Genomic DNA, 12,553 nt, shown 5'->3' with positions numbered 1-12,553 from the left:
AGATAATGTTGTGGGGAAGGCAAAACAAAGATTGCATTTTGTTGGCAGAACGCTTACAAGATGTAACAAATCCACTAACAAGACTATCCACACTAAGGTTACCTGTCCACTGCTAACCTACGCCCCTCCCCCTCCACCCTTCCAAAAAATAATGTTTTAGTGAAACCATTTATATTTTTACGTGTACTAATTTCTCAGCTAACTTCTGTGAAGTAAAATAGTACGAAAAGTAAGAGTCACAAAACCGGCGAGGAATTCTAGAAAATTGCAAGCCATGTTTAACGCAAAATACATTTCAGTTTCTCACTGAGCCTGCCCACTAGGAAAAAAAATTACCAAAAAGACTGACTATTCAGAACGGATACAGAAAAGACTGAAATAAACAGCACTACTACCGAATTTACAACTCACATAACCATAGCCTGCAGTCCTGTGTTCACAACCGTAGTGCCAAGATAAAACCGATACTGGTGAGTACACACTTCAGTTTTATATCATGTAAATTACAATGCTGTCAAAGTCATGAGAGTTTGTTGCTGTTGTACGTCTTAAATTAACTGTATGACACAAGAACTCCTCATATTTTCGGACAAATATTTTTAAAATGATGATTTTTTTCTTAATTGCTATTTCTTGGAGTTGTTCTAAAGCTATTTGCCAAGCATTAATGTAAACAAATTATTATTATGACACTAAAGCATCAAAGAAACCGGTACAGGTATGCGTATTCAAATACGGAGATATATAAATAGGCAGAATGCGGCGCTGCGGACGGCTACGCCTACATAAGACAAGTGTCTGGCTCACTTGTTAGATTGGTTACTGCTGCTACAATGGCAGCTTATCAAGATTTGAGTGAGTTTGAACGCGGTGTTATGGTCGACGCACGAGCGATGGGACACAGCATCTCCGAGGTAGCGATTAAGGGGGCATTTTCCCGTACGACCATTTCAAGAATGTACCGAGGATATCAGGAACCCGGTAAAACATCAAATCTCCGACATCGTTGCGGGCGGAAAAAGATCCTGCAAGAACAGGACCAACGGCGACTGAATAGAATCGTTCAATGTGACAGAAGAGCAACCCTTTTGCAAATTGCAACAGATTTCGAAAAAAAAAAATGGCTCTGAGCACTTAACATTTGAGGTCATCAGTCCCCTAGAACTTCGAATCCTGCCTCGGGCATGGATGTGTGTGATGTCCTTAGGTTAGTTAGGTTTAAGTAGTTCTAAGTTTAGGAGACTGATGACCTCAGATGTTAAGCCCCATACTGCTTAGAGCCTTTTAACCATTTTTTTAAAATTAAAAAAAGGTAGAGATGAAACATTTACCTACCATTGTATTTCGAACCGACCAGATCGTATTTGTTTTAAAGCGTACGACGTCTTTTCAGCGCACTCGTCACTAACATAGTCTACGATTTGCAATTAAGGCTACAGCCTCATTTCCAGGAGAGCTATCAAGCGTGCGAAAGGCTATCGCTTTCACTGCAGCTCGATAGGTAAGGGTGTGGCGTTTCCTGCACTCCTTTTGGCAACCGCTCAGAGCCTCGAGTGTTGCGAGGAAGTACTGGCGACGTGCGTTACGTCAGTGAGGTGCGTGACTGCGTGCGCCGGCTGCGACGGTGGCGCCGCGCTGCGCCTGCGGCCGCCCGGCCGTCGCGCTCTACTTGCGCCGCTGCAGCCACCTGTTGCCGACTCGCGGCCTTTCACGCCCCTCTTCTGCTATCGCCTGCGAAGGAAGTATCTGTGGCAACGTAACTGTTTTCTCCAAGTACCATCCACGGACAGTCTTTATTAAAAAAATACAATCCTTCGCATTTTAATTGCTACTGCTGGCAAACAACACAAACTGAAGGAATCCCGACAACTTTGCGAAGGATAGTAGCAAGACAAGTAAGCCCATAATTGTCGGCTATATTTCTTTGATCCTTTTAATAAATTTGTTTCGCTAATGTGTATTCAAATGTCTTGGGAACGAATGACGCCTGAAACTCGAATTTGATTCTCAGCATTATGAGTGGGTGGTCAGCCAAACTCCATCTTCAAAAAGCACTCGGTCTTCGGGCCACGAGTTGCCTACCGGTACCATCCGACCGCCGTGTCATCCTCAGGGGAGGATGCGGATACGAGGGGCGTGCAGCACACCGCTCTCCCGGTCGTTATGATGGTATTCTTGACCGAAGCCATTATTATTAGGTCGAGTAGCTCCTCAATTGGCATCACGAGGCTGAGTGCACCCCCAAACGAAACAAAATAAAGAATGAGTATAGGTCGATTCCTGCGAGAAAGAAAACAGCGACCATCCAGTACTGATAATGCTATGTACTTACACAATCAGAGCCGTTACCGGCTTCGAACTTATAGCTTCATCTTCAGACAGGTGTTCACATCTAGATATACATTTGTTGGTGTTGACATTTCCCTTTTTTATTCCCTCATGTGGCAGAAGTTCTTACGTGGGTAGGTGCCGTCGAAAATTGGAAATCCCGCGTTACTCTACTCAATGTTGTTCCTTGTGTTCACGAAATACTGAAGTGTTTTTGAATTATTTATCTGATGTACATGTACTTTAAAACACCACACACAAACCAAAAAGTATTTGCTATTTGAGAAATGTATATAAAGATGGCGATATCAGAAATATTCCTCGTAAAAATTAACCTGTATTTTGTACACAGCCACGGTCTAAAACTATCAGTTTTCGACGATATAGCGGAAAGAACAAGTAGATAAACAGAGGTACGTCGTATGATGGAAACCAGAATGAGTCCAAAAACACAGTGCCTTCGACGTTATGTCTGCAGACGAACGCTACCTGTTTGTGTTGCCCGACTTAAAAAAAAAAGGTTCAAATGGCTCTGAGCACTATGGGATTTAACATCTATGGTCATCAGTCCCCTAGAACTTAGAACTACTTAAACCTAACTAACCTAAGGACATCACACAACACCCAGTCATCACGAGTGCCCGACTTCCCCTTGTGGCTCAGATTTTATGCCTAGGAGATTAGACTCGTAAATAGCAGGAACAGAACTGAAATCCTCTTATAAGCTATCGGTCTCAAATAATTCCGAGGAGATTCACCAATACTTATCCAATTTAGGTTGTGCTACTACTCATACATTTCCCTTCTTCCCTATCCAGATGCTAATAGCATCATTTTCCGACAGTCTGTACCGCGCCCTTTGTGTTTTTGCGTTCTAGCTTCGTCGCCTTTTCTTCGTTATACAACGCGCTTTCCGGTCTTCCCGCATTCTTGCTTGAGATCCTCTCTAGTTTTCGGTCTTTTTGCCACTCTCAGTGCGTAACTGCTTTCAGAAAGCTCTTGCAGTCGAACCCCAGAAGCTTCTGGCAATAATTACTACTATTTCATATACGTAAACAGGAGACGTAGTAGAAAAGGAGACGTTCATTTTCTAGCTGCGCTCAGAGGCATGACAAGACAGCTACGACGACTAGTTCTGTCTCCACGTTTGAGCAGTCGGTGAACGTGTGTCTGGCTGCCTTGACACCCGGCCTTTACAGGTACACCGCGTGCAGGAGCGAGCACTGCAGCAGTCTGCAGGAATGTCGGCTACGTCGCGGACACCGGCAGCTGCACCACGGGTGGCCCGTTGCGCGACTGCTGAGGACCGCCGAAGTTTCGCTACCTTGTAGACTGCGCCACTGCGGTTGCTGCTTCCCACTGCTGGCCCAAGGCTGCCCTGCACGGTCTCACGTCTTTCACAACAACAACAACAACAACAACAACAACACCAAGCTCCAAGAGCTATTCGATAGTTGAAAAGCAAAGTGACCATAATGTGCACTGCGTCCGCCAACTAGCGTGCCAAGAAGATGTATAATTTGTTGAATGCGAACCACGAATTAAATTCGTCTCAGAATTTCTGGATCTGAAGTCGTGTCAGTTACCAGAATAATCCCAAATCTACATCTACTTACATACTCCGCAATCCACCATACGGTGCGTGGCGCAGGGTACCTCGTACAACAACTAGCATCTTCTCTCCCTGTTTCACTCGCAAACAGAACGAGGGAAAAATGACTGCCTATATGCCCCTGACCGAGCCCTAATCTCTCATATCTTATCTTCGTGGTCTTTCCGCGAAACATAAGTTGGCGGCAGTAAAATTGTACTGCAGCCAGCCTCAAATGCTGGTTCTCTAAATTTCCTCAGTAGCGATTCATGAAAAGAACGCCTCCTTTCCTCTAGAGACTCCCATCCGAGTTCCTGAAGCATTTCCGCAACACTCGCGTGATGATCAAACCTACCAGTAACAAATCTAGCAGCCCGCCTCTGAATTGCTTCTACGTCCTCCCTCAATCCGACCTGATAGGGATCCCAAACGCTCGAGCAGTACTCATGAATAGGTCGTATTAGTGTTTTATAAGCGGTCTCCTTTACAGATGAACCACATCTTCCCAAAATTCTACCAGTGAACCGAAGACGACTGCCATTATATGCTTGTCCCACTTCATACAGCTCTGCAGTGTTACGCCCAAATATTTAATCGACGTGACTGTGTCAAGCGCTACACTACTAATGGAGTATTCAAACATTACGGAATTCTTTTTCCTATTCATCTGCATTAATTTACATTTATCTGTATTTAGAGTTAGCTGCCATTCTTTACGCTAATCACAAATCCTGTCCAAGTCATCTTGTATCCTCCTACAGTCACTCAACGATGACACCTTCCCGTACACCACAGCATCATCAGCAAACAGCCGAACATTGCTATCCACCCTATCCAAAAGATCATTTATGTAGATAGAAAACAACAGCGGACCTACCACACTTCCCTGGGGCACTCCTGATGATACCCTCACCTCCGATGAACACTCACCATCGAGGACAACGTACTGCGTTCTATTACTTAAGAAGTCTTCGACCACTCACATATTTGGGAACCAATCCCATATGCTCGTACCTTAGTTAGGAGTCTGCAGTGGGGCACCGAGTCAAGCGCTTTCCGGAAGTCAAGGAATATGGCATCCGTCTGATACCCTTCATCCATGGTTCACAAGATATCATGTGAAAAAGGGCGAGTTGCGTTTCGCAGGAGCGATGCTTTCTAAAGCCGTGCTGATGCATCGACAGCAACTTCTCTGTCTCAAGGAAATTCATTATATTCGAACTGAGAATGTGTTCGAGAATCCTGCAACAAACCCAGGCTAAGGATATTGGTCTGTAATTTTGGGGATCCGTCCTTCTACCCTTCTTACATACAGGCGTCACTCGGGACTTTACGTTGGGCAAGAGATTCGCGATAAATGCAAGCTAAGTAAGGAGCCAGTGCAGTAGAGCACTCTCTGTAAAACCCTGTCACAACCTTGGGCTGGATGTCCTCCAGTTGCCAAGCTGAGGGTGTTCTCACACCCTGGTTTGGTTCCTTCGGTGGGTTCTTTAGTGACGGAGCAGTTATTCGAAGGAGAAAAAAAGTGGCTTTCGTTGTGTCCGGCCGGGAGAGCGATGTGCTGACCACACGCGCCTTAACAACGTCGTCCACTCACAGCCAGAAAGTCGACCAACAACCGGAATGAAGGAAGATTGGTTTTGAAGTCCCGTTGGCATCGAAGTCATTAGGGACGGAGAGCAAGTTCGGATTTCATCGAGGACAGGGAAGGAACCATCCCGGCGATTGCCTGGAGCGATTTAGGGAAACCACGGAAAACCTAAATCTGGATGGTCGGACGTGAGTTTGAATCGTCGTCCTCTAGAATGCGAGTCCAGTGTGCTAACCACCGCGCCACCTCACTCGGTGGAGCGACTCAAATAGTCTCACCCTATCAAGAGCGTAAGGTATGAAAGAGACTGCTCTTGAGTTCATAAGGTAGCAGAGAGGTTTTAGCGAAATTGGAGCTTTGAGGGCGGATCGGGAGTCGTGCCTAGGTAGCTCAGTTGCTAACTGCATTTCCTGCGGAAGGCAACGTTCCCGATTTGGGTACCGGTCCCCGACGCAATTTTAATCTTCCAGCAAGTTTGGAACTAAAAATACTTAAAGTATTCAATGCAGCGTATACTCCGACTACCACTAGAAGAATTTCATACCACTAACAACCGTGGCGCTGCGGAGAACCGAGATCATTACTACACAGGGTGATCCCAAGATGATGATACATACTTCCAGGTATGATAGAGAAGGGTAAATTTGTAAATTTGAAGTTAGGGACACTGATCCGGAGCCGGCCGCTGGTGGCCGAGCGGTTCTGGCGCTACAGTCTGGAACCGCGCGACCGCTACGGTCGCAGGTTCGAATCCTGCCTCGGGCATGGATGTGTGTGTTGTCCTTAGGTTAGTTAGGTTTAAGTAGCTCTAAGATCTAGGGGACTTATGACCTCAGCAGTTGAGTCCCATAGTGCTCAGAGCCATTTGAACCAACACTGATCCGGAAACGACTGACTCGAAAGTTATAAGCCAAAAACTTTGTGATAGCTCTGAGAGTAAAATACATGTACCGGCACTGTTCTTCATAAGACCAAAACAAGAAAAAAATTATCTAGCAAATGAGGACGTTAATATTCATACCTCAAGAGCTATGGGCATTTGTTCAGTATAAGAGATGTGTTTAGGAGTTGCGAAGGTGAACAAGTGTTCATAGGCGTTGAGGTATGCGTTTTACAGCCCATGTCTATTGGGCTTCTTTTCCTTTTTTGGTCCATACTACCATCTCTGAAAGTTGCCTACCCTAAAATCTTAACAACAACAGTAGCGCTACACGTATTCCACTGACAGACGTATCACAACGATTTTCTTTTATAACTTTCGACTCGGTCGTTTCCAGACCACGGCCTCTTACCTCAAATTGACATTTATTCTTCATCAGTCCTGAAAGTTTGTAGCATCAGCACAGTATCACCCAGCATACTATCTGCAGTATCGTGGAAGCTTGCTGATGGAATTCGGAGAGGATGAGGAGAAGGTGGTAGTAAGACGAACGTTTGAGGCAATCTGTGAGACATGCTGACCTTGCTGAGCCAGTGCAGCTGATAGAGCAGTGGCGGTGAAAAGCATGGGTCAGAGTTTCAGTACTGTTCGATGCTTAAACTGAAGAGCCAAAGAAACTGGTACACCTGTTTAATATCGGGTAGGACCCCCGCGAGCACGCAGAACTGCCGTAACACGACGTGGCATGTACACGAGTAGCATCTCAGATAGTGCTGGAGGGAATTGACGATATGCAGGGCTATTCATAAATCCGTAAGAGTGCGACGGTGTGGAGATCTCTTCTGAACCACATGTCTGGGGAGTTTGGCGGCCAACGGAAGTGTTTAAAGTAAGAAGAGTATTCCTGGAGCTACTTTCTAGCAATTCTGGACGTGTGGGGTGTCGCGTTGTCCTGCTGAAATTGCCCAAGTCCGTCGGAATGCACAACGGACATTAATGGATGCAGGTGGTGGGACAGGATGTTTACGTACGTGTTACCTGTAAGAGTCATATCTAGACGTATCGCCGGGCGGGATTAGCCGAGCGGTCTAGGCGCTGCAGTCATGGACTGTGCGGCTGGTCCCGGCGGAGGTTCGAGTCCTCCCTCGGGCATGGGTGTGTGTGTTTGTCCTTAGGGTAATTTAGGTTACGTAGTGTGTACGCTTAGGGACTGATGACCTTAGTAGTTAAGTCCCATAAGATTTCACACACATTTGAACATTTTTTCAGACGTATCAGGGGTCCCACATCACTCCAACTGCACCCGCCTCAAGCCATTACAGTGCACACATGCAGGGTCCATGGATTCATGAGGTATCCGTTAGGTACACTTTGAAGCGAGACTCTTCCGACCAGGCAACATGTTTCCAGTCATCAATAGTCCAATGTCGGTGTTGACGGGCCCAGACGAGGCGTAAAGCTTTGTGTCGTGCAGTCATCAGGGGTACATCGATGATGCTTCGTTGAATGGTTCGCATGCTGACGCTTGTTGAAATCTGCAGCAGTTTGCGGAAGGGTTGCAATTCTGTCACGTTGAACGATTCTCTTCAGTCGTCGTTGGTCCCGTTCTTACAGGATCTTTTTCCGGGCGCAGCTATGTCCGAGATTTGATGTTTTACCGGATTCCTGATATTCACGGTACAGTCGTAAAACGGTCGTATGAGAAAATCGGCGCTTCATCGCTACCTAGGGGATGCTGGGTCCCATCGCTCAAGCGCTGGCTGTAACGCCACGTTCAGACTCACTTAAATCTTGACAACGTGCCATTGTAGCAGCAGTAACCGATCTAACAACTGCGCGAAACACTTGTTGTCTTATATAGGCATTGACGACCGCAGCGCCGTATTCTGAGAAAGTGGTTCAAATGGCTCTGAGCGCTATGGGAACTTCTGAGGTCATCAGTCCCCTAAATCTTAGAACTACTTAAACGTAACTAACCTAAGGACATCATACACACCCATGTCCGAGGCAGGATTCGAACCTGCGACCGTAGCGGTCGCGCGGTTCCAAACTGTAGCGCCTAGAACCGCTCGGCCACCACGGCCGGCCCGTATTCTGCCTGTTTACATATCTCTGAATTTGAATACGCATGCCTATACCAATTTCTTTGGCGCTTCAGTGCATTTTCGTCACTTAATCATCTTATAATTTTCGGACGCTTGATTTCTGAGGCGAACTGTTCAATCCCATTTTTCGGTTATCTGTAATGCCAATTTAGTGAAAACTTTTGGCCGGCCGCGGTGTCCGAGCGGTTCTAGGCGCTTCAGTCCGGAACTACGCGGCTGCTACGGTCGCAGGTTCGAATCCTGCCTCGGGCATGGATATGTGTGATGTCCTTAGGTTAGTTAGGTTTAAGTAGTTCTAAGTTTAGGGGACTGATGACCTCAGATGTTAAGTCCCATAGTGCTTAGAGCCATTTGAACCATTTTGAAAACTTTTTCTTTCGTGATGTGACGTCTGCCGTCGTTGTGTACGTCCTAGTTTCAATTTTATTGCGCCAGAAATGATTATTTGTAGATTTGGCCGATGAATGATATTTCGTGCTTGTTAGGTTCTTTGCTGCCGCAAAAGCGGTGAGGAAGAGCGCTGATGCTAAGTGCGGGCGGCGGCTGGGAAGAAGGACTGCGGAAGTGGGTCAGGCTGCGCAGCCCGCTGCGTGACCCTGGCTGCGCTGTGCCGGGCTGAGCCGGTGCTGGGTACCCCGGCACCGGCGCGCGGTCCCGTAAGCCTAAGGGTCGCCGCTCAGTGGGTTACGCAAGGCGAGAGCAGCCGCGCGGGAGGCCGGGGACGCACTCGCCGGGCCCTCCTGTAACTCCGACATAAACACTCTGCGCGAGTGGACGTCCTGTCCGAGACCAGGTGGCATTACAGCTGCTGAAACTCTTCGTCCTGTAGCGTCAGCTCGTCCGTGTCAATGTTCCTTGAGAGCCAGGTGACGAAGATTTGCGCAACATTTACTACCTGCTCTTCGCTCCCCCTTGCATTTTTTTGTAATTCATCTATAGTTATTTATGCGACGACAGTGTACTCCAAAGAACACGTTGGCGGTTATATCGGTTACGTAGTATAGCTTTTCTTAATTCACTGTGCAGTTTTAACCAAATGCAGGCTGTCGCAGGAGAAATAGCTTGTGTTCACGGATATGACAAGAATGATCATTCGACGCCAAAAAGTCTAGTAACATTGCGTCTAAGACCCGTACCTTAAGATCTATGAGCACTTGCTCATCTTCGCTGCTGTGAAACGCATCTCTTCTACCGAATAAGTGCATGTAGCTCTTGGGGTGTGCAATTTAGAGCCTATGTTTCCTTGAGAAGTTTTTTTTTTGTTTTGGTCCATATTACCTCCTCCCAAAATATGGAAAGCAAAGAGCTTTATTTCACAGTATCGAAGATGGAGAAGTGATCATAGCTCTTAAAATAGGCATTTTAGAGCCTCTGTTTACTAGACTTTATTGCTTGGAAGGATCGTTTCTGTTGTATCCCTAAATATTGAGCACACCTCGTGGGACACCTTCTATAATGAAAAGAGAGTTAAATATGGAAAAAACGTAGACCTAGGATTACGCTACAGTTTCCTATGTTACCACGACCTTTATTTCGTTTTAAGATTCGTTAGCTTCGCCAATTCACAACCAAATTTTTCTTCAGCTAAAATTTCCAGTCTAATCGGTTTGTTCACAGTGTAAAACTATTTTCTGACGTTTCTTTCCCATTTGCGGCAGCTATCTCCAAAGATACATATACAACTAGCTGCAATTGCCGGAGTATCTTTGGAGATGTCTCCTGTAGATAGCAACGAAACATCAGCAGCGTACTGTGCTCATTGCGCTTGAAATATCCAATTTAGTGCCAATGTTTACCTGAGAATTTTTTCTTGTTTCTGTCCATATTATCCCTCCCAAAAATATGGAAACAAAGAGTTTTACTAGGGTTTCATATAAAATATATCCCACTCTTGGTGCCATTTATAACATTAGCTAAGCATTCCATTTTCATGTGCAGTCGACTATAAAATTTGACGTGTATTGTCGAGGATGTTTGGCTGTACTACAAAACAGGGAGAGAGCGGGATAGGATCACACCGTCAAAAAAGTCTGATGCACTTAAAATAGGCCTTAGGCTATGCTGGAGATGAATTCATCACCACAACCAAGAACTGGAGGGGCGTTGGGTGGGGCACTATCATATTCGAACCCAGATGTGCTGAAACGAAAGAACATGTGCTAAACCCCTACCTGGAGATGGTAGAGATTAATTGAGCAACTCCTAACACATCCAGCTAACAGTGAAACGATCCGTAGTAGGAAATACTTGAGGGATCGGCGAAGACTATAAAATCTCACGTGCATTGTGGAGGATGTTGGCTGTGCTACAAAACGAGAGAGAGAGAGAGAGAGAGAGAGAGAGAGAGAGAGAGCAAGATAGGATAACACCGTCAGAAAAGGCTAGTGCGCCTAAAATAAAACAAATAACAGTAGATCCATTCCTTCTCCTTGGGAGCTTCCAGGGAAGCATTTCTAAAATCAAAATGCAGGAAAGAAAGTATACGGTTCCGAAGAAATGATGTCAGAATTTCAGCGTAGACCTACCTTAGTTGCGAGGGTTTCGTATGAAATACACCCCGCTCTTGGTGCCATTCCATTTTCATGCGTAGTCGAGCTCTGAATTCTTAATCAACTCCTTCGCAGTACAAACACTGAAATGCGCATATTCAGCGTCCACGACAAGTCTACAGAGTGGTCAACTAGAGCAGAAAGCTGTAACCGGGGCGAGGCGAGAAGCAAGAGCTGTGGGTACTTACTCGGGATGTGTCCGTTGGTCTTGAGATGTCCGTTGGCATGGTGGTGGTTATGGTTGTGGTGGTGGCTGTTCCTCATGTTGGACGTGCTCTGCTGTGGCTGCATTTCAGGCGCCGACAGCGCACAGCTTCATGTTCCGGTCACCGCCTCTTGCGCAGATCACTTCCGCCCGGCTGATCTCGTCTCGCAACGACAAAAAGAACTCGGAAAGATAACACAGCTGTACAACACCAGCTAATTTCCTTTCCTACTGGCACGTCGCCAATCACTCTCAGATGAATGGCGATACTGAGGGAACTGGTAGCCTAAATTAGCACAAAAACATTATTTCTCAGAGTGAAGGTCGTTAGCAAACACAACTGCGCAACTTCGCGTGACGCAGGGTCAAATGAAAAAAAAATTACGCTTAATGACACTTTAAAACACCAGTCTTATCGTCTGTGTATATCGTGAACCTTCACACCGGCTGGATCCTCAATGTAAACAAATGCAGAATCGAGCCCGCCGGCACCCGCGATCGATACGGTTTCGTCCACCGCGTGTCGACCGCCTGATCGAAGCCGCGTCGGGGGTGATGTCGTCGTCGCGGAGCGCGCCCGCGGTTCGTTGCCTGTGGGAACGCCGGCCGTGCCGCAGTGGGTGGTGGGTTCGCGTGCCGCGGTCCGCGTCCGCCCGCCGACTTGCCCGCGCTGCCGCCAGAGAGCGACTGGCGCGGCCCGCTGCGCCTTCACAGCAGCAGCCGCGCGTTCCCACAGCGCGCACCAGGCGGCAGCACCACCTGTCCTGCCGTGCGATTCTAGGCCCGAGTACGGCCAACACTGACTCAAAGGCGCTTGTTGGCGACGTCACGTCAGCTAGGCACGGCTAACGCCTGGTCTGTTGCAGGCAGAAACGCCTGGGAGTGTTTATCACTATAAATCTCTTCTTTTTGGACAAAATGTTTGGTATTGTTTTGGATTCTGCAGTTTTATTTAGATGAAAGATTTTCTTACTATCGTAAAGCTACAAATGAAGATCACACTCCTGTATTGCTGAATCCTGTCGACACAAACGTAGATCAATATGAGAAGATGCTTTGCCCCATTGCAAGCTTCGGAAATTTTACATTCAATCAACTATATTTACTTGATCCATTTTCTTATCGAAACTTACCCCAACCCCCTCACAACGAACTTGTTTCTTTTATTTGTTTATTTATTTTCGTTTGACATCGTCACTGGAAATGTGAACTAATTTACATGTGTAAATGTCCAACTGTTGCCAGTCATTAGATTACAGTCGTTTTCAACGAAAGGAATTCTGAACAGGAAACAAAATATCTTC

General features: G+C 46.5%; 1 protein-coding gene across 1 annotated transcript in view; it reads right to left on the bottom strand.

Annotated features, from left to right (window-relative positions):
* LOC124595986 (calpain-9-like) overlaps positions 1-11,912 on the bottom strand; it is a 1,013,088-nt gene extending 1,001,176 nt beyond the window's left edge. The window contains exon 1 of the mRNA XM_047134930.1: positions 11,233-11,912. Coding sequence (XP_046990886.1) covers positions 11,233-11,335 — 103 coding nt within the window. The 5' untranslated portion in view covers positions 11,336-11,912. The remainder of the gene's footprint in view (positions 1-11,232) is intronic.
* Positions 11,913-12,553: the final 641 nt, after the last annotated feature.

This window comes from Schistocerca americana, chromosome 2 (genome assembly GCF_021461395.2).
Source record: "Schistocerca americana isolate TAMUIC-IGC-003095 chromosome 2, iqSchAmer2.1, whole genome shotgun sequence".
NCBI classification, from domain to species: Eukaryota; Metazoa; Arthropoda; class Insecta; order Orthoptera; family Acrididae; genus Schistocerca; species Schistocerca americana.
This window is presented reverse-complemented; position numbering and strand designations above follow the sequence as displayed.